This window comes from Oncorhynchus tshawytscha, linkage group LG29 (genome assembly GCF_018296145.1).
Source record: "Oncorhynchus tshawytscha isolate Ot180627B linkage group LG29, Otsh_v2.0, whole genome shotgun sequence".
NCBI lineage: Eukaryota > Metazoa > Chordata > Actinopteri > Salmoniformes > Salmonidae > Oncorhynchus > Oncorhynchus tshawytscha.
In genome coordinates, this window is record NC_056457.1 from 18,645,747 (window position 1) to 18,669,238 (window position 23,492).

Here is a 23,492-nt window from a genome sequence, read left to right on the forward strand (position 1 = left end):
GGAAATGTCATATAAACAAAGATTTTGTCATTTACCAATGGAATTACTATGCATGGCAGGTTGGCCATTGCTTTTCCTGGCTGTGCCGGTTGTTTCAAGTCAGCAAGCCATAAAAAATCTTTATCTCTCTGAAACACAGCAATTTGGGAGATAATCGAATGGTGACTGGGGGGCAGAAATGCCAGTCTGAGGAATTATACCACAATCTCTCCCACATTTACAACCTTCCTCAAAGCGAGTTGTCACCCTGGCAGGAAGGGCTGATAGAAGATTCATTACATCTCTAAGCCTGCATGGTGGCAGAGCAGCCTCATCCCCAGCCTAACAACAGCACACTCCTACGGATGCTAAGGCTGCTGCCTGATGCTGCTCCTTCCTCCTCACTCTCCCTTCTTTCCCTTTCTACTTTCCTTAAGACACCAGACGGCTTTTTACACACTGGGGGATGAAAAACATCCTAAATAAAGGAGAAAGAGAGACGGCGGTTTTTCCCAGTGTTCCATGGTAAACACAGGGAAGCCTTTTATGTTTGTGTGTGTGTGTGTGCGTGCGAGTATGCTCACGCGTGCATGAGTGTGCTTGCAAAAGAGACTCTGCTGACAGATTCCATTCACGGCAGCAAGGATTTCATATAATTACATCATTTGACTTTAAAAAAAACATTCCTCTATCTGTTTCTCGGGCCACAAACATATTTTGTGAGATATCATAATTTCTTCTATGGTTGAACCCTGGTGGAAATAAGTCTCCGATGTAGAAGTTGTACTTCCTGTTGATGTGCCATGTTACTTCGTGTGTTTATGTCTGATAATGGCTGGGTTAACAGATCCTACCTGCCAGCCGAGGCCTGGCTCCCTGGCCCACGGTGATTCTGCTGCTGCGGAGGCTTCTGTCATCTCGCCGTATTTGGCGATCACTTCACCTTTGCGCTCCCTCAGCGCCTTCAGCAACTGGCTCTCTGCGCTGCGAAACACAAGTGGTAACCCTGTTAACCAGCCACCTGCATATTGTGCTCTCTTGTTCCCACTTTGTAGCCAACAGCGGAGAATCTAATAACGCAACAACAAACACTTTCCACTTTTTTCCCCCTCCCTCCCTCTTTCTCTCTCTCTCTCCTCAGCCCGCTTGGCCTTTCAATCTTATCTGGGGTAATGTAATAAACTGCTGCTACGCTCCGTCTCCCAGCCACCTCTCTTAATTCCTCAAAATAAAGCAATATCATAGGCCCGCCTGCTAAAGTGGATAAGATGGCTTTAAAGTAAGAATAATTCAGCAAATAAATGCTCATCGGTGCGGCATCAAAGCCAGCCACCAACTTTATTTTCTGCTCGCCCGATCAAAAGTATTACATGTGCTTTCGTCAGTTAACAACGCAGCAGAATGGGGGCCCTCTCCATAATGAAATTACTGTTAAATCAAAAACAGTGAAAGGAAATAAATTACACATAACAAAAAAAGAAAGTCAGCTTGGCATCCCGTTCCCATTCTAGAGAATAGGAGATCATTTCTCATTGAATCTCAGAAAACGTAGCCCTAGGTGATGTGTATTAAAACCTCTCATGTCTAATAGCCACCCACCAATGATATCAGAAGGAATTTGCAGGGGCCAAGGCTGCGCGGAGAAGGTCATCGTTGCTAAACTCAAACGGTATTCATCTGACAGGCATGGTGTCCAAACCAACACCCATAGTAAACAGTGAGCACAACAGGCTCATGTAGATTCTCTTGATTTTTTTCTGTATAATGTCAGGCTGGATGGTAAGCCACAATTACAAAAAAAACCTCTACATGCTATTATATCCTTTGGGCTGAGGGAGGAGATGCATGATTCCAGACTGATGTGGATGGAACACAAACTGATGCTCCTCTGAGTCCAGTGACACGGGCAGGTTTTCATGCCTCGCAGCCTTTTACCCACAATGCATTGCAATATAGCGCCCATATAGGTTACAGTCACATTACATGTTTTCTCAAATGGCAGCTAAATAAATATGGTGAACGTTCTGTACAATGAATGCTTATTTCATTCATGTAACATTAGTGGAAACATACCGTTGGAACGCTGCATACAGCCTGTCTTGCAGTATCCTCTCCTGTTGGTCACAGTCTCTGTGTGACTGGGCCTGGGGTTCCTTTGAAAGAATGAGCCAACTTTTTGTCAACATGGGCATTTTGCAGCCAGTAAAAAGAAATAGACTCACAAAACAAAAGCATGAAGACGTGATACTGATGAAATAGTGCATGACTTGAACTACAACCATTTCACTGAGATTTCTCTGGCTTTTATTACTATAACAGCTTCGATTACATGTACAACTCTATGACACAGTAAGAGGAAGAAGATTAAAATGCCTCTCAGCGAACCTGGCACAATGTATTCAAATCATCCCAGTAATACTAACAATACAACTTCAGGAAATATAATTTCACATAGCACAAAGTAATCTTTCCCTTTATGGACACAGCAAAGTACCTTTGCATTTCCCCTTAAGAAGGACATTAGTCTTTTCTTCCTCACCCACTCATTTTCCTGAGACATCCCTTCTCTTTGAAGATGTGTATCCTGCCAAAAATAAAATCACACACTTAGGGTGCATCCAAAATGGCACCCTACATAGGCCATGGTCAAAAGTAGTGTGCTAGAGAATAGGGTTTCAGACACACCCTTAGTTTGGCCGAGCTTTGTGATAGGGAGGTGTAGTGTGAATTAAGTACACAGCATCTAACTCTGAAACAACGTGGTAATGCAATCTGCAGGCAATCAATAGCAGCCAGCCTGGAGCCTACAGACATGTAACGGGTTGATGAATCCTTCCAGCCGGTACCATTCAGTCAGCAAGTTTACACCGCTATTCAGTCGCATTGACACTGTTAAATGACAGCGTCTCGCGAGCAACCATGAAAGCTTATGTGTGTAACAAACGGGAGAAAAAAGTCCTATTACTTCAAAATAGATGAGGAAATCTCCGGTGCATAGCCTAATGTTCTTTCAATGAGAAGTGGGCACAAACAGTTGGGGAGTGAATACACATTATGATAGCATAAAACACTGAACCCCGCTAGTATACAATATTACGTAGATGGAACTGATTATCAATACATGAAACGATGACTCAAGTCTTACCATCACAAGATCTATCCATTTTTCACTTTCCTTCCATATTCTTGGTGTTAATTTGGAACTCCTTAATTCTTCTTCCTTTTCAAGTCAGATTACAGCTATAAATATACTGGAGAGTTTTTTATTTTCTGTTTAGATATGCGTTAATGTTTGGGTTTGGCTACCTCAATAGCGCTGAACAATGAAAACCCCATGTTCCTGTTTTCACCCCATTTTTTGACTGATGGAGTATCAACACTCATTTCATAAGCTTCTTCAGATCTTTATGCTATTTCACAAAATCCCCTTCTCCCAAAACAAGCGGTGGGGAGAAAAAATTGTCACGCTCTATTTTTCCTGAAAAGAGATGGTTGACAAAAATCCAGGCTTCAATGACAAATGCATAATAATGAATAATCACAAAAACAACAAACGCTAACAAATTAATAGTTTGGACGATATCCTATTTTCACACACAATGTATGATACGATCAAATAGGCAAATCTGGGGATCGAGATGAATCGAATGGGCTTTAAGAAACTTACAATTCATTAAAGTTACATAAAAATAGTTCAGAGTTGTGTGCATAAAAAGAGTTCAATCTTAAAGTTACATGAACTACATTAGGAACCAAATGGGCAACTTTTAAAAGGGCCACTAAAAAAATAATTTTAAAAAAGGAAGCACAACACAGACAGAAATGTCTGTGAGGGGCGGAAAGCGAAGCACCCAGTGTTGTCCATTAGGCGGAGTGTGTAATGGACATGGCTCATGTGCTGGTGAATATAGGAGATGACATAGATATTCCTCTTTGTGGCTCTGACCTGTTCCAGTGAAAGGCTGCCAAGCGTGATCATGTCAGGCAGCATGCGCTCCCTTAGCTGCTGAGCGTAGCGGGGGATCACCTCTTCTTCCCCTTCTTCCACTGCCGCCATGAAGCGCCCACGGCCTGTAGCACCGGCATCGACACGCAGCGTTGGATCACCGGCCCTCACCTTCCACACCTCTTCCTCCTCCCTGTGGGCTAGCGCCATACCTGGACACACAGGGGAGTGTGTGGAGTTAACACACACACACACGCAGATGGATGTACACACACACATACACAACACACATGCACGCACACACATACTGTTATGCACAAGTAGTAGACAGTTTAGATTTCACATGCAAAGTACCAAAGACCATCTGAAAAATTCACTTGCCTGAAACATTATTTCTTATAAGCACCGGAAAAAAAGCAGGACAAACTCACATCTCACACTCCACTGACCATCTATGTCCATGTCAATGACATGTTGTAATAGTATGCATTCAGTGTGGATCTGGATATAAGGCCAAGCCTTGACTAATGTCCATCACTAAATCACCACCAGTGCTACAGCAAGTCTCCTACAGTACATCAATGAATTGTTGCCGGTGAATTAGCCTAGCTAGCTTTTCAAGAGGCCACTGATGCAGCACTTTCTCCATAAAAAGTCTGAGGTCAACAAACAGACTCAACACAGCTCCAAGATAGAAACTGCCACTATACCCACCATGTATCGATGTTTCTAAGTTTGGTCTCAAAATTCTGGGGGAGTTTATTGTGTTGCAACACAGAGATAAATATCCAGCTGGGCTGAGAATGCTGGCTTCTGTGCTCTGGTCATCGTTGGAAAGTAAACAAGAGTATAACTATGCCTTTATCAAAGCCAGATAGTTTTCCGTTACAAATAGAGGATGGATTCAACAGTCAAACGTATCTTCTACGCTACTGCATAGCCACGTTAATAGTGATTATGAGGTATTGTTAGTGCCCCTTATAGGTAAAGACAACGTGTGCAGTCCAATGTGTGAATCAGATGAAGTCAATCAATGCCTAAAGTGATTATTTTCTTCTTTGTCAACCAAAGAGATAAAATATTTCAAGAAGTAAACAGATGAGATGACAACCGCACTGCGGGGGATTTATCCAGGATTCCCTCCGGAAATTACTTTTACTGGACCTTTTCCATTTCATTAATGTTCTGTTTCTTTCTCCTCGTTTTGTTGTGCGTGTGCTTTGTGCACGACTGTAAGAGAAAGAGTAAACCCTGCTCCAGTCACAATGCATCAGGATCAGGAGGAGAGAGAGAGCCTGCCTAGTCAGGCTGCGGCCTATATCGGTGGGAGGCATCCATAGAAAAGCATAAGGTGATTGTCTTGAAGTCTATTGTGGTTTACCGGAGAGCTCTGGCAGTCGATGCTGTTGGGCGCTCGCAGTGCAGGCGAGAGAAGGGCTCTGCCTGTGCCTATTGCATAAAACTGTTAATCCAAGATCCTCTTTACTTTTTTTTTTACCGGATTTCATGTACATTCTGAGACAATGGAAGGGCCTGCTAATCTCACTGCTACAGCTAAATCCATGACAATGCCGAATAATACAAGCAGGCAAAATTCTTCCATGTTCGAGCAGGTCTAAGCCCATCACTTCTGCACTGGAATTACAACAGAGATGCGTCATGTCAACAGGAGCCGGTGCAACTGTCTTGTCTCCCCCCCAGAACAATGCCAGCTTAAACCAACCCCAGTTTCCCCCTGTTTGGGTACATATTCAAATGAGTCTTCTGTTAATGGAAAAAGGCACGCCTACTGCACCACAATAGGCCTGTGCCTGGAAAGCTAGGAACAAGTCCTTCTACTCTGTGTCCCTTTAAAGTGTTCTTCTTTGTTCTGTCTGAAAATAAACAGCATGTTTTCGATTGAGCAGTTGCCTGCATATTTACTCTGTAGTCACAGTTGAATCATTTTGGAATTTGTTTTACATGTGTTTTTAGGGTCTGGAATGTTGAGAACATACCTGGTAACTCTATGATGGTTATGTCGTCGTCAGCGTCCAGCATTTCAGCCATTTTCTGATATAGGCCCTTTTCATCTTGGTTCATTATTTCTACAAATCAAACAAATAATGTCACATAAAATGTCACAATCTCCTGATAACTATAACTTCAACTCAGAATTGCTCGCTTCTTTTTCAAATCTAACTATACTGAACAAAAATATAAATGCAACATGTCAAGTGTTATTCATGTTTCATGAGCTGAAATAAAATATCCCAGAAGTTTTCCATACGCACAAATTATCATGACACAAAGCAAGACCCAGATGCAGACACAGGGGGCAGATGGTTGGAGTTTAAGATGTTTAATAATCCAAAAATGAGTAGGCTAGAGAGAATGGTCGTGGACAGGCAAAAGGTCAAAACCAGTTCAGAGTCCAGGAGGTACAGAGTTCGACAGGCTCGAGGTCAAGGCATGCAGAATGGTCAGGCAGGCGAGTCCAGAACAGGCAAGGGTCAAAACTGGGAGGACTGTAAAAAGGAGAATAGCAAAGGCAGAAATACGGGGGAAAAATGCTGGTTGACTTGGAACATACAAGACGAACTGGCACAGAGAGATACGAAACACAGGGATAAATACACTGGGGAAAACAAGCATCACCTGGAGGGGGTGGAGACAATAACAAGGACAGGTGAAACAGATCAGGGTGTGACACAAATAGCTTATTTCTCTCAAGTTTTAAGCTTAAATGTGTTTTACATCCCTGTTAGTGAGCATTTCTCCTTTGCCAAGATAATCCATCTATTTTACAGGTGTGGCATACCAAGAAGCTGATTAAACAGCATGACCATTACAGAGGTGCACCTTGTGCTGAATGACAGATGTCTCAAGTTGAGGGAGCGTGCAATTGTCATGCTGACTGCAGGAATGTCCACCAGAGCTGTTGCCAGATAATTTTATTTTAATTTCTCTACCATAAATAGCCTCCAATGTTGTTTTAGAGAATTTGGCAGTACGTCCAACTGGCCTCACAACTGTAGACTACGTGTATGGCATCGTGTGGGCGAGTGATTTGCCTATGTCAACTTTGTGAACAGTGTGCTCAATGGTGGCGGAGGGGTTTGAGTATGGGCAGGCATAACGAATACAATTGCATTTTATCGATGGCAATTTGAAAGCACAGATACCGTGACGAGATCCTGAGGCCCATTTTCGTGCCGTTCATCTGCCGCCATCATATCATATTTCAGCATGATAATGCACAACCCAACGTTGCAAGGATCTGTACACAATTCCTGGATGCTGAAAATGTCCCAGTTCTTCCATGGCCTGCATACTCAGACATTTCACCCATTGAGCATGTTTGGGATGCTCTGGGTCGACGTGTACGACAGCGTGTTCCAGTTCCAGCAAATATCCAGCAACTTCGCACAGTAATTGAAGAGGAGTGAGACAACATTCTACAGGCCACAATCAACAGTCTGATCAACTCTATGTGAAGTAGATGTGTCGCGCTGCATGAAGCAAATGGTGGTCACACTAGATAATGGCTGGTTTTCTGATCCACGCCCCTACCTTTTGTTTTTAAAGATATCTGTGACCAACATATGCATATGTGTATTCCCAGTCATTTGAATGAATTTGAATTTGATAATCCATAGATTAGGGCTTAACGAATGTATTTCAATTGACTGATTTCTTTATATGAACCGTAACTCAGTAAAATCTTTGGAATTGTTGCATGTTGGGTTTATATTTTTGTTCAGTATAAATACATGTGTGCTTGAAATTACACATATGTGTGCTTGAAATTACATTCAAATTGTCAAGTCTAGTCAATATATATGCAAACATGCAAAACATTCTCATTCATGGGGTAATAGCAAATGGTCAGGTAGGGAATAACATTTCTACAAAGGTAATGAAAAAGGAGCAGGAATATGCCTCTTAGGTTGATTGTCATCATTTGATGGGATTGAGCTTTAGGACTCCTTTGATATTACAAGGAAGTGATATCCAAAAGATACAGGTGAAATGGCTCCTCTGTTAATAGCCATGTTTCATTATAACATGCATATTACTTGACTCCCAAGAGCATGGTTTTAATAGGCATGGGGGGGGGGGTGCAACTATTGATATGGCTCTGTCTGGTGTCTGTCATTTGATGGGAGCGCAAGAAAAGCTGGAGCGAAATGAAACTGACCAATGATACGTGACCTTCATCAATGACAACGAGCTGGAAACTAACACACTGTCCTATGTATGAGCCATCTCGTGGACCATCAGTAGTAAATGTATTTACATAGTACCGCCCCTGCCGTCAGAAACTGGCTGGCAATGAGTGATCTTTCTCACCTCACTTTAATGAACTGAGGAGAACTATTATGATGAGAAATGGCATACTTAATTCCAGCTCATCTTCTGTGCCGACCTCCGCCATCCCGCACCGCCTTGGGTTGGTTTCCTGCACCAGCGCTGGGTCAAAGTAATTTCGGGCACGCTCATTTCCTGTGGAAACTACGCCAGAAGAGCGAGAGAGAGTGAGAGAGGAGGAGGAAGGTGGGAGTGGTGGAGCGGCAGGTTGGTGGAGGTCAGTGTTTATTAGAAGCATATGAAGCAAAATGTTAATTTTGAAAGCCACACTGTTGAGGCTGGCCAGAGAGCCAGCGTCTGCTACCTGATAAGCCCTGGCCGGTCAGTCCGTTCACATGAGTGCGGCTCGCCGGGGCCCAGTGGAGCTCTGGGGCCTAATTAGCATGCCGCGAAAGGTCACACCAGGCAATCTCTTAAATACGATTGCCATATGTTACTTGTGTTCAAAAGGAACTAATGAGAAACTGTACAAGCGAAAAGTACCTGGAATTTCAAAGACAATACCCCTCTAAATGCTCTGGGGTCGGCGGTTGGGAGAACCCGGTCGGTTTGGGCCGAGTGAAGGCAGAGAAGGAAAATAACTTAACCCGTGTCCCATTGACTTCTTATTAGCAATCGCTGACCTATGGGCATCAAAGCTGCTCTGCTACAATTTATGGGAATCCAGCACCTCAAGGGGTGTTTCTAATAAAACAGGTACACCCCACCGAGTTGCTTTCTTAACCTGAAATCATTCTCCTGGCTTGAATATTTCACAGACTATATCCTCAATCTAAATTGCTTTACTTGTATTACTCGGTGGGGCTAAATGAAGAGGTGTGTGTAAAAACATTTTTGCACACAAGGATCACATTTATATTAGAGGGAGAGGATCAACGCTGGGATGCATAAAAATGTGGAGTAAGTGTGTTTGCATAGGACCTCTACTCTGCATAGGACCCACCCACCAAGAGTTCTGTAGGCTTCTATTTGTGTTTATGTAATATATTGTACAAGCTTTTCTACATACCTTCCACACTGTTGAACGCCAGTTACAAATTGTCAAATAGAGACACTTATTAGGCTGGAGTCCTGTATATTCATTGCTACACTTATGAATTTTAGTGATACCATAAATTAACTGTAAAATTCACAAGTAAGTCCCTTTACGTCGTAAACACAGTTTTAACAATTTCGCTGCAATAGCTTTGAGGTTATGAAAGCCTTTTTTCAATCTACATTTGCATAATGGCGGCAGCTCTCAAAGATCTTGTCTTTGAATCATATCTTTGATTTACCTAAATAGTCTGGCTGTCCTCCAGTTCTTCGCCTCTAATAAAAATAGCAATTCCCTGTTCTTACATGCAAGCTATCAATAACCCACACTACTTCTCTCCATTCAAATCTACTGTTAACAGGCAGTTTTGATGAAAGATATTGAGGATAACCAAATAGAAGTGTCACAAACATGAGAGAGCTGCTGCTTGCATCTATTATATAGAGGTACAGGCTCTACAGACTGTTGCTATGTGTGTCAGTGCACTGGCAATGGGATTTAATATATGCCTTTTTTGAATATGAAAATAACTGCAGTGCCTGTTGGAGAAATAAGACCACATGTTTGGTTGCTCTATTTCAATTTGTAATGAAAATTCAGAACTCTAAATTATATCAAATACATAGGATAGTATTCTAGACGTAATGGTACATTTACTAGGGGGAGGAAATGACATAAATATCAAAACAAAATCAATGACAATTGTAGCATTGCTTACGATACACTTCTGTAGAAATAACGTTTTATCTCAGTAATGCACATATTTTATTAGCCCTACATATAAATGTACCATTTCTAAAGAAGCCTTGATCCATAACTGATGAGACTACTCATTCATTTAGAGCTCCTTCAACTATAAGGTATTTTTTCAGTGTTAACTTTGACACACATTGAAAGTCTTGGGGGCATGCACTTGCACACATGCACACACAATGGCAGACACACACACCACACCATCCACACGAGACACATCCAATGAGAAAGTTTCCCATGAATGATTGATTTCACACAGGGGGCCTCAGAGTATTACTGTTTCTCCTTTTTCTTTCTTTCTTTTTTAAATAAGTGCAAGTCATAAGATATCTCCCTGACAACTCAGAGACGTGCGGGGCAGATGCTATCGATTTAATCTCTGATGAGAGAAGACTTCCCTGGGATTCATAAAAGCCCTGCTCCCTGCCTGGCGTGCCAATGGGTGACACCACATCTACTGTATCAGATGGATCAGCTCAGTAGCACCACTGTCGTCGAATGTGCTACTCTACCCAGCACTGGGTGGGGGCAAAATGGACTAGACCTGAATGAGGTTTGCTCCCCTCAATAAAATGCCACTAATCAAAACTACTGTAATACAACAGATCTAAGGAAAATTCCATGTTCTTCAGTATAAAAGACACTAATGAGTTTACGGTGATCATGGGATACACCAATTTGGTACTTGGAAACTCAAAAAGATACCAAGAGAACTATAGTGCTTATGATCATGTGTTATGATGTGTCTATACATTCTGTGTGTGATTTAAACCCCAACGGTTTATTTCTCTCTGTGTCTCACTCCACCTGGCAGTATTATCTTTAGAAAATAATTTAGAATGATCCCTTAATATCCCTTAACTTTGTCAAGGAACAGACACAACCATGAAAAAAAGTAACCAAGAGGCGTTAATAGTGATTATCCTAAGCTTAGCCAGGAGACAATGAATATTCTCAACAGCTCCAGAAAATGTATGTGTATGTTTGAGTGATGGCCAAATGTTGGAAGTTCTCTCCACTAACATTAAGCTTCAATGAATTACTAGATTATTAATTCAATTAATAAAAACATCTCTTAATTCAAAATACCTGACCTATCAAGACCAAACCGGCATTTCTTTTAATGTTTGAACGCATCACAGTGTGTGTAACATCATATCGCTCAAGAGTCTCACTGACATAGTAAATTACAAGGGGGCATATTTTCCTGCAGGGTGGGCCATCAGCTCTGTTTCAGGGACGTTATGTACACTATACGTTATAAAGATAGTGTGTATATGCTGGTAGTGGTATGCTAAGTAAATGCTCTCTTCGATGACTCCAGCCCTCCAGAAGGCAGAATACTGTTACTGTGAGTTGAGAGGCTGGTTCCGTCAGGGTGTTCTGGCACCCCCACTCTTGTGACATTCTCCGGTTAGGTGGAATTTATATGAGGGGTACTTGTTAGGACACGCTAGCTTTGGAATGTGAGGACCAGGCCCTCAGAAACCCAAAAGGTTAGATCGGGAACAAATCCACAAATCCACTGTCAACGGGTTTGAGGCTAATGAAGAATGAAGCTTCACCTCTTGGTTTGGCAGGGGCTCGCAGCTCCATTTTTTGTTGGTGAGCTGCAAGGGTGCTATCTTGCCTGTCACGTTGAATTTCTCTCCCTGCTGAAGCCTGAGAAGCTGAAAGCTCTGTGCTGTAGCTGCCATCGAAGACAGGGTTTTCAATGCCTTCCACCACAGCACTCTCCTCCATTCCGCCTGCAAAAAAGAGAAGAAAAAAACACCATAACACAACAGGAAGGTCAAAAGTGGCGCATTATACCAAAGTACATTTAATGGCGCCAGAACATTCCTTCTAGTGATTCCTCTCCCCCTAAATACTGATGTGCATCCTCCTCGAATGTCACTAAAACACAATTAGGTTAAAATTAAATCTGAATCTTGCGGGGGGGGGTGGGGGTTAGAGAAGAAGAAATGATTAAAATAATTACAAATTGCACCCTGACAAGCAAGAGCAAAATTTAGCCCAAAGCCATTTGTCTGTAATTAGTTAATTAATCCTTACACAAATTATGAGCAATAACTCATCAAGCAGGGCTCACCCATCAGAAATTCAGCCGACTTGGATTTCTTCTGCTTAGGTTGCTGCAGAGCCTTCTGCTGTAACTTCTGGAGGGAAATTGTTAAATGAATAAATTAGCTGCAGAATGAAGATCATCATTTATGATCCGCAACTAACGCAGTATTTTAAATATGGGACGACACCGAAATGTCATTTAATTTACATCGCCGCTAAAGGGGTCAAGCACTAATTGAACAACAGGAGTGGAAACATTTTTAATCATAAATAAATAAGAAAAGTTGTCACGAATGCGTAATGAAGGTCACATTAAAATACTTCCTCCTTTTTCCAAATGAATGGGAAACAACACTCTCTCCCTTGGAAAATGATGCATTTTTACACAGGCTTTGTGAGTGTGTGGAGATTCATTGTGCAAATGAATATGGAAATCCAAGCACATTGCTCATTACGTACATTCTTATGAACACATCCTAAAAAGTCTGGAGAAAAATGGTCCTTAAAATCAGAGAGTTCAAGGATTCTGCTATTTTTTTGTGTTGCTTTGAAAAATATTCAATACTCGATTTATGGGAAGTACAAAAAAAAAAAATCCCTTATGTGATAGAAAGCAAATTGCATAGCAAAGCCCAAACACAACCCAACTTGCAGCGAACCTTTCATAATATCCTATGAATGCCCCATAGTAATTGGGCTCCATAGCCATTTGTTAACTTTGATGTACAACCCCAAGCATCATGGAACATTTTCACTTAATCACAGCATATTGTGACTCTTCCGAAAATAGTTTTGCTAAGATCCAGTGTGCTCCAAAGAAGTTTGATGAAGCATCCCTTTGCCCCTTCCAAAGATAAGACCATTCAATAGCCTACAGTACATGGCCACAATATAACATTATTAGATAATACATGAAAGAGGGAAATACAAACCGTGATCACTGAAAGCCACCTACAGGAGTACATGCACGGTAGGCCTATAATGGGTCTTTCTCTATGAGCACTTCAATGCAATAATGAGGATTTTGACATCATGTTTCATAGCTATTTCTATATGCTCCATATACTGTTTGAGGCAATGTCATTCAACAGAGAGTGGTATACTAATGAAAATGGAAACTAGAAATGTAGAAATCCCCTTTGAAATCAAGAAATGGTGGAACAAAATGATGAGCCTCTAATTTCTGTGGACAAGAAGAACAACAAGAAAAGCCCAGGTAAATCACATTAGTAGTTGTTTTTGTTATGGATGTTTATTTCCCTGTACATGCATATCCTTATGTTTAAGATCTCTAGCTATAGCCTCAAAGCATTTAGTTGGAACTTCAATTTCAAAAATCATTTATGCAGATTCTGATGATGAACGGTGCCCATGCCCATGAACAGCATGTATATGTATACAATATTTAATTTCAAAGACAAAATCAGGGGTATGGGAGGGCAGGGGGGGAGTTCATTCTAAATGACAGAGCAATTAAAATAGTGGAGGACACATTCCAATCTGGAAAGAAGAGTTTTGTAAATCTGTTTTTACATCCAACAAGCCCTACAGCAAGACATTCATTTATACCATAGAGATGAATGGTTATCTAATTGTAACTTATTTAAAAACCATTTTCTCTTTCCACTGAGTTCCAATCACTTTCTCCCAGTTGTAGAGAACAGTAACATTTAAAACACTGACCAGAGACCAGAGTTTGTAGCATGAGATTCAGTTTCCTTTTCCAGTGTCGAACATATTTTTTAAACACATACTGTACAGCTTTTGATTCATATCCAAAAGTAAATGAGGAAGTTATAATAGTATCGCTACTTGAGAAGCAAGTAATGAGTTTGCTAATAGGAAAATGACACATAATGAACATCGCCTTGTGTATATGAACACCAGTTTATATGATTCCGTAACAGGCTGAGTTAGTAATTCAAAAAAGATGCAGCAGCATGCAAAATAGTGCTTGGGTTTTTGTTTAAGTTTCATGGTAACCTACAAACCATACTCATCATCATATTGAAGGACAATTTGAGATGAATACACTATGAAACTGCTGTTTACGTTTAAAAAACACTGTATAGAATATGCAGTAATGCAGCATGGTGAGGAATTGACAGTAAATGACAGTAGGCATGTATTGTATGTGGTATTGTAGGATACATTGAGACATTTTTGGGGCTGGTCTTTAGTTAGCTAGTGTAATTAATCATCAAATTAGCACAATGTGGGCGGATAGCACGCCTTTATTTTTCAAATCATTGTTTTTGCCCTTGAGACTAAGGCACTTTGAAGAGGAAGGCAAAAAAACTCACAGAAATCCCATTTAATTATCACGCATTATGTTTTATCTTAGGCCAGAATAAAATGAACTATACATCCTTCGTATTACTATGAAATATCCATATTTGCTTCCTTCCCTATAGAAAATATTAAAATGTAGCATTCCCAATCCCTTTAACACGGCCTTTAAAGAGACATCTTATACAGTGCATTTACATGTACTGTTGTCGTGTGATTCTTGATAATGCTGCATTTATTGCCCAGGCTTATTCCAGACATGTTTTCCCTATCTGTATGAGTCAAGCTGAGTCTGTTGTTATGTCGTAGGACTTTCTGTATTTCTGTATTATGTGCATCAATCTGCTGCTTAGAAAGGCAAACTGTAGTCTGCCGTCAGTAACACTAAAACCAACATCAAAAGACAAACTCATGACTTTGAAATGTACATCTGCACATCAGGTGTGGCTAAATAAAAAATGGAAGTTGGTCTTATTACTCAAATGATGAATTAGCTCTGTATTGTCTTGAGTTCAGTTCCTGTTAAAGATAAACCTCAGTAAACCATTTCAGTAAACGTACACATGGAGAGTCCACATGCTGCAGGCAGAACGCTTTTGGTCATTGTCAGTAAAAATCGAATTCAGAAAACTTCACTTAATCCACTCCATTTAGAGAGCTAACAGAATCCACGTTTCTCTTTTAATTCCTTGGTTTCCACAACGACAGTCACCCAGTGTACCCTAACAGGATGCAGCATGCAGATGTTTCATTTCTAAAACATGCAAGTGACAAAAACAAGGTAATAGTGGTGGCATAATGTGACGATTCTGCCAGCTTGGATTTTAGGAATCTGAACAACTGTTCCAATTCTAACAACATCACGAGCAGGATAAACTACAGAGGGGCAAATATCTTCTGACATGTCTTTCCAATGAACATAAATATATTAAATGCATGTTGCTGTATTGGAGTCATGTGCCAAGAAGCTCTAGTGTATTATAACAAGCCCTGAATACCAAAGTAAAAAATGCCCTGAATTCATTGTGTTGTCATTTGAAGGAATCTACTGCTCAAAACCATGCCCCTTCCTTCCCTAATTGAATCTGCACATTAAAAAAATGCTTACTTTGTGGTCAAGATGAGAAAAAAATCATTTATAACTGGTGACAAGAAAAATCTATGAAGTTTTTTAAAAGAATGTGATTGTTGTCAAAAGGAATTGGGTACAACAATGCCTTGTTCAGTTCGGGTTCCATTCAAAGCCGGAGCTGTGAGGGCTCGGGGAGAAGACTGCTGCTAGGCTGGTGGGCACAGACCAGCTAGAAAGTAAATTTTGCATACTGTACGGATCATCGCCCAGTTCAGGCCAGTCACATTGAATCTGCCATCAACCAATTGTGCTTCATGAAACCGTCAACCCTAATTTACGTCTGGCTGTTTTCTTCTATCCGGCTGTAAACAAACCCCGCTTTGAGCTGTCTCCCTCATCCCTATCTGCTTACGAGGGGAGCGAGGACAGCCCAAGTCCGCTGTGTCAGAAACAAGCAACTTAAAGCCTACCACTTCCAGACAGCAGTCTGTGCAGCAGGCACAGAGTCAACGAGAGGAGCTTCTTTGGAATGACAGAGTTTTACTGGGGTTTAAAGGGGCGAATACATTAGGCCCGTACTGATGCTGACGTGTTGTGTCTCTATCCTTATATTATATTAGAGAGCTCCAAATCTGAACAACTGTTTTTAAAATCATTAGGATAGCAGCATTGTGCATTAGTTTACAGGCTATTCACCCAATCTAGCCCATGAAAGGAAAACAACTGCCACACAGAGTAAATGGATGCATATCTAAATTGACAATGGAATTGAATCTTTTTTCAATCTATATGCAAGTGTGTGACAGGTATATAGTCATGTAGTGAAAGGTTTCTGCAGGCTGGGACTGAACTAAACAACATATTGCTTAATCAATGCTGACAGAAATTGCTTTTGTTGTCATCTTTTATGTAGGCCCGCTTTATCTACTTTCAAATACATATGCAGTTTCCAATTCAAAAATTCTACCGCATGAAAAGCTATTTTCAATCAGTTTGAGATAAAAGTCATATCAGCAAAATGTGAATGATGGAAATGCAAGGTACAGTATATAGAGGTATATGTATTTAAAAGTGTGTATACTACAATACCCCCCTGACTTAAAACATTATAGGAATTGGCTGACATTTCTGTCCTACAACAGCATCAAAACATAATCTTTCAAATTAAATCGGAACTAAACCTATTTTCATTTAGAGGATATAAATAGTCTTATAGGTTTGTGGTAATTGTTGTCCACCAAACAGTTTCACATTAAACAACAGCTTCAGTTGGTGTAGACAGAAAAACATAATTAGTATTCAGGCTTAATTAATCTATGCTGGCCCCTTTAAGTGAATTAGTCAATTATTTATGCATGTGTGCTCCTTTGATGCTAACAGATTATGTATGTTACAGGGAGAACCTTGAAATATGACTTTGAAAACTTTTCATGACAAAATGTCACCACAGGCTGCTCTAAAGGCTGAAAGAAATGTCAGTGCAGACCCAGAATACACAATGATTACGGACCAGACATTCCCGGGCCTGAATAATGAGAAAAACAAAGATCACCACTATCAAATCCATTTGAAACATTTCACTCCCAAAACAGGGGAAATCTCACAAATTCATTGTTTAACGTCTTGGCAAGAGGCAAAATAAATCACTGAAATATGGACTTTTGTGCACCCTAATCCAAATAATGGAAATCTAACACAGAAGGATCAAGGTTTCACCAAGGATCATGGGAACTCCTTGGGATTTCCAAGAGCCTTTTTGTTCCCTCTCCTTGAGAACTCTCCACAGCCCCAGCTCTGCCCTCTACACCCCTCAATCCCCATTGAAATCTCAGAGGCAGCTTGGAGGAATGCTAAATGTCAATGGTCAGCCTGCCCCAGCACCTTCAGAGAAAATGGAGGTATGAAGGCCTAACCCCTGTATTTGGCTACGGGGCTAGTAGTAAAACTTTACTCACGCTGCCAGAAGTGTCCATGACTGCTCACTGCACCGATCTTGGAGCATTTGACTCTGATCCCTGGACAGTGATGGAACCTGTGCATACGAAAATTCCTAAATGAATCGCAAAGAAAAAATATATTTGTAAAAAGTTGGAAATTAATTGAGTGAATATAGTAAACACTTTTGTATGCTGTTATTACAGAAAGTTCTTACTGTATGCCTATGCAGACACTATAGCACAAAATGCTTCATTTCATACAGTACTAATCATATCTTTAATTTCCCTCTGTTGTTTGTGTTTAGATCTACAGACTATAATCTTTTAAATGCGTCTAGGAGAATTACAGGCTAAGTGCAGTTTATTTGTATCAGAGATACCAAATTATTTGCCCTTATTATTCAAATAGTTTATTCATTTACATCTGATACAATACTATTTGGTATTTTCTATCTCCTTTTCCTATGGTAATTCACATGGCTTGCACAAGTTTCTGCAGAAATAGCTAAACAAACCCCAGGCAAAATGTGAAAGATGATCCCATACCATGTGAGTTAGGATGAAATGCTACACTTTTTCACACTAAACACTGCTCCACTGGGTGTGATTGAAAAACATTAAGCTATTGAATCTGTGTGTTGTATGTGTGAGGGAAAATGTATGTTGTAACAAGTGGGCGTATGTTTTTGTAATAATTTCAAATGACACTCTGCGTAATAACCAGGTGAAAGCGATCCAGTGTGTAGTCCACATTACACACACTAGAAAGGAAAGACCACGGGATATCCTTACACCTTAATATGGGCCATAACTAAATAGTTATTATTTTTCTCAGTTGTTGGAACTATTTAATTATATTTCCAGCTGTATCCATTCCTTTCCATTCCTCTTTATCACTGGGATAAGGGAAAGATTAGGGCTATGTTCGGATAAAGAGCTACTTTGTAGCATTTCCTGTACATGTGCACTTTATTGAATTAAAGGCGGTTTTCAAATTCATGTTTTTCATTTGGTGATTTGTTTTTCTTAGTTATTAATAGAGATGGGTGGTTGAATGTTTTATAGAGGTCATAAAACGAGATGCTGTGAGAGCCCCAGACAATTGGTTGTAAAAAGCTGTTAGCCTCTATCTGCCAAACGCTGTTCTCCAAGTAATGTGATTGCCAACAGTTTCTTAACCACAGAAATGACTGACTCATTACTGCTTCGGGTTCTGGCTCTGCAAAGGCCATGCAAATATATGTACACAACGCCCTACAGTCTTTGAGTTTAACACACTCTGTGGGTTGAAGTTAACGACACAAGCGCCCATCCAGTGATGACTGGCTATGAGTTCATTGCTTCGTCTTACATTATCTCATGCTTAGTAAACAATTGATCCATGCCATACAGTGCCAGTGTTGACCAATAACATCAAATCCTGTTAAATACAGACTTTGAAGAAAACACATGTCATGACAACTGTTACTACAACTCTTAAATGTACCATTCTTCCAATAAATCTAGTGCTCCATTGGAATAATGGACCCAAAGAGAGCTTATGAAAAGTGTGAAATTACCTTAACAGAAAATGAAACCCAGTTCTATACGGTTTCAACAGGATGTAGTGATACAAATAACTTATTTGACCCCCTACCTTTCCTCTGCCCTGAGAAGCATCATCTCCTAGGTAAACTACTCAGCAAAGCTCAATCAACCCTTAATCCTGAATGAGAGGGTGTTCTGTTCTATGTTGCTATGCATAAGAACTTCCGCTCTCTAAGGCTTTGTGTGACATTACATTTTTGGTTGACATTCTTTGTTTTCCACCAACAGGGATAAAGGATGTAATTTCATAGTCACAGAGGCACAGGCCACAATTATTTCCTAAGTATGTATTTTGTCTGGTCTTGGACACAAGGGCCACAATTCCTGCATGCCATTTAGGTGCAATTTGATTGTTGCTCTCCAGTTGTTTATTTGACAACAGCCTATCTACCTGCCCTGTTATCAATATAGACGACTTAACAACTACTTCTATTGTATTTACCTGTTTCTTCTTATGAAGTTCACATTCTTGGCAACTGGATGGAATGAGTAACAGCTGAATGGAGAAACCTAGCACTTGCATGTGGAACTTGATCTGTGAGTGCATACAGTAGGCCTACTCAGGATGTGGGATGCCTGCAAATTGAGAGCAACAATATATCACTAGCATGACAAACTGTATCACAACATATGCAAACAACTTCATGCGTGTTGAATTTATATGTTAATGTAGAAAAAAAGGTATGTATAGTAGGCAAATAATAGCTGAAGTTTCCTGCAGTAGTCGACAAGGCCTCGCTTGAGGTGCAATATTGTTGTTGTTTCTCAGTTTGTTTAACAACAGGCTGTCTGCCCCGTAAACAATATTCTCCATAAACAGTTCACATTATTGGATTGATTGAGCAGCAGGCAAATGCAGAAACATTGCACACACATATGTCACCGACAAATAAGACGTTTTATTAATCTGTATCATGAGTTAGTTGACCAAGGCCTTGCCGACTACCCTACAGAAAGCTTAGCTAGGCTATTATTTGTAGAAAAGTCGTGAAATAGGCCATCTACTAATGCATTATTTAGAATTACATAAACTGGTATGAAACGTATATGCCTATTAGCCGTACTGTTTTCCACTAGCGCTACCTACCTGTGTGAGTTCTGAAATTGAAGGTTTTTGGCTGAGTCTGAAACAAGTGAGCTGCCAACCAAGCACGCAAAGATAAGTCAAAGGTATGGTTCCCACAATATATATATATATATATATATATAAGAATTTGTTCTTAACTGAGTTGCCTAGTTAAATATATACTAGGCAACTCAGTTAAGTTAACTAGGCAACTCAGTTAACTAGGCAACTCAGTTAAGAGCAAATTCTTATTTACAATGACGGCCTAGGAACAGAGGGTTAACTGTCTTGTTCAGGGGCAGAACGACAGATTTTTACCTTGTCAGCTCGGGGATTTGATCCAGCAACCCAAAGCTCTAACCACTAGGCTACCTGCCACAACGTCATAATTGGCTATCGAAAAAATGTGGGAAAACAAAAATGAGCTTTTCGGTATTCATTTAAGGTTAGGCATAATGTTAGCAGTGTGGTTAGGGTTAAAGTTTGAAATCACATTTTAAGAAGACTTTGTGGGGTTTATTGCCGCGTTCCAAACAACTGGGAACTCGGAAAAAATACGAGATCAAATCATGACGTCAGTGATCTACAGGTTGCAAAGACAGAGCTCTATAAAGAGGTCCGAATTCCCGAGTTGGAATTCTGAGTTGAATGACCGTTCAAATCGATTTTCCCAGTCGGAGCTCGGAACCCACTGAAATCGGAAGTCAAAGATTTCCGAGTTCCCAGTTGTTTTGAACGCGGCATACGACTTTGTGGATGTCGTAAATAGTAACGACCCAAAGGTATGGGACCGCGCTCTTGAGTCTGGCAGACACCTGCAATTTCAGAACGTCAGACAAAGGTAGCACAATAATTGCAAACTGCACCCTTAAATACGTTGAAATAAGTTCATGTGAGTGGAATTTATGTTACATGTCGAAATAAAGCTTGTAGCCTACTTCATGACTTCAAACGTCTACGAATAAAAGCTCACATTTCCTGCAGAAGTCTAACGTTACAAGCCAAGACCTTGGTCAACTCATGATACAAACGGATAACACTTGATATTTGTCGGTTGATAGCGTCACTCAGATCTATCTTACATTGAAATTACGTCGGGTAAATGTTAAAACATGCGAATATGCAACAGGAATAGGATTTTAGAATAAATTACCTGACACGGTTTTGCCTGCCTCTCTCCCCCCGAACTCTACCCGGCCTTCACCAAGACGGGATCCTGTAGCCAAGGTGATGGTGACGTTGCTACCCCACATGCTGAGGTCATTACTACAGGTGAGTATCAAAATGTCCTGCTTGAGCTTTCAAATGTTTATCAGTGTATCCTGAGTTTTTCGTAAAATATAAACATAATTAATTGAGAACGGTGTTGTGTCTAAATAGCGTACAAAGGGCCTAAGTTACATTATCCCAGGTGTCGAATTCAAAATATATTTCCTTTCATCTGGCAGTATGGCTATAACGTTGGTGTTAGTAACTATTACGTTGATACTATAATTCAAAAATGTTGGCAAACGGGAAACAACAGCAAATTATGAGCACGTGAGCAACACTGTTACTGTTTGGTGTAACTGTTGAGTGCAAAGATAAGGTTTCAGCAATGGGTAGGCTACATCTGCCAGATGGCACCACCGTTGGTATTTTAAATGTTGATTTATTATTTATGCAGAGCAGATCTGCATAGTTTCAGACAACCTTTCAAAGAGATTTCACCACCACTGTATTTCCAGGGAGGAGCGATATTATGACTTTGCTACTTCTCAACATCAATTACAGTAATGAGGTCCCATCCAAGGTAAAGCCATCATACAGCTTTGTAAACATTCATTATGCAGTATGACAATTTACACAAAGGTTGCCCATGAATTATTTAGGATGGTTCATATAAACATTCTTGTCACAAAGAAAACCTGGAGTGCATTACAACCTGGTGTGAAGAATAGGTACAAAACACAGCAGATTGCTTCATTCACAATAGGCACAGGGCATGGCTAATGTCTCCACAAGAAGAAACAGCCCTAGCTTTGTTATTTATTACTGAGGAACTACCTAGGCCGTCGGTGGCCTTTTCATCTGAGGGAGAGAGATTGCTTGCATGAGAAATACCTTTGTTTGTTTGTTTCTTTCTTTTAGTGATTTTGAATCCATGTTACCATGTTTGATCATGAATAATATGATAAACTAACATTCACCTCATTTATATTGGACAATGTACATTAGACATCAACTGGTTAGTTCCAGAGATGTACAGGTTACCTTTAAAGTGAAGAACATGCACAATAGAAAGAAAACAAAACATCTAAACAAAACAGAGGGAACCAAATCAATAATATAATTCCTGAAATAAAGTCCTTTGTTCAGTAAAACATAATTAGTCTTATACAATCACCAAACTACAGAGCTTAGCATCATCTCTGTGCCTAATAAACTGGTTGTATATGTGATCTAAATAAGACATTCACCGATCTGGACTGCCCATTTTCCAGCTTAGTTGTCCTTGATCGTTTAAATGATTAAATATAGACCTAAATCTACGATCTGGCTCTATCTTATCCAATTAATTCTCAATGTAGGCATGAGACTGGTTAATGATGTTATCTTACCTAATTAACCTGCATAGGGATTCGACTCTAGAACAGGAATTGTTCATCCCTCATCTAAGTGTTCATTACTATCATTACCATAAAGGGACTAACTTATGATGTTGGCCGTTCTGGCACCATTAATTTAGATTGAGTCCTTTTTTGCTTCATTTCGTTTTCGTTTTGCTTTGGGGTCATTTTTAATTACGGTAAAGACTGAAAATATGGAAATTCTCAAATACATTCAATTGCGGTCTAAACAATCACAGGGATAGCGTGAGATTTGCAAGCGATTTTTGCTACTTTGGGTGATTTCAGAGTTTAGATTTGCTATTTTGTTCCCGGCGAGGCTCAGCAACAAACTGTACTTTGAAAACTCTCTTTTTTTTGTCAGCTTTCAGAATCAGCTTCAACCTATTAACGCTGCAGAATGCAAGGGGAATCAATAGCCTTCATTGGGCCATGTGTCATTTGTTAATCGGGTATTGATGAGAGTATTGACATGTGGCTAATTAATCTCAAGCCCAGCTCCAGCTTTCATATGTTTCCTTAATTATGTTCTTCATCTTAGTCCTCTGACATTGGCAGACTTACGCCTCGTGGTAGACAGTGAGTAAAGTTAGCTGTCAGGCTTTTAGTATTTTTTTTTACTCTCCCTGCCAAAGCAACTAGGTTCTCCCTGTTGTGCCATATACTTTAGTTCTTTGAAACTAGTGAAATAGTTTTATAGGCTTACTTGCATTTAATAGTTGCTTGCATGATCTACAATATAAGGGTGGCATAGCATCATTGTACCAGCTATACTCAAATGGCAGTCAACACAGTCACATA

General features: G+C 40.2%; 1 protein-coding gene across 4 annotated transcripts in view; it reads right to left on the minus strand.

Annotated features, from left to right (window-relative positions):
• ofcc1 (orofacial cleft 1 candidate 1) overlaps window positions 1-21,336 on the minus strand; it is a 114,483-nt gene extending 93,147 nt beyond the window's left edge. For 3 of the 4 annotated variants that reach the window (XM_042308758.1, XM_042308760.1, XM_042308757.1), the window contains exons 1-11: window positions 21,236-21,336; window positions 19,459-19,592; window positions 17,448-17,542; window positions 12,157-12,223; window positions 11,630-11,812; window positions 8,306-8,419; window positions 5,923-6,012; window positions 3,926-4,137; window positions 2,474-2,563; window positions 2,053-2,132; window positions 834-963 (exon numbers count right to left, since the gene is read on the minus strand). In XM_042308758.1, coding sequence (XP_042164692.1) covers window positions 834-963; window positions 2,053-2,132; window positions 2,474-2,563; window positions 3,926-4,137; window positions 5,923-6,012; window positions 8,306-8,419; window positions 11,630-11,812; window positions 12,157-12,223; window positions 17,448-17,465 — 984 coding nt within the window. In that variant the 5' untranslated portion in view covers window positions 17,466-17,542; window positions 19,459-19,592; window positions 21,236-21,336. The remainder of the gene's footprint in view (window positions 1-833; window positions 964-2,052; window positions 2,133-2,473; window positions 2,564-3,925; window positions 4,138-5,922; window positions 6,013-8,305; window positions 8,420-11,629; window positions 11,813-12,156; window positions 12,224-17,447; window positions 17,543-19,458; window positions 19,593-21,235) is intronic. The other variant, XM_042308759.1, reaches the window with a different exon arrangement.
• Window positions 21,337-23,492: the final 2,156 nt, after the last annotated feature.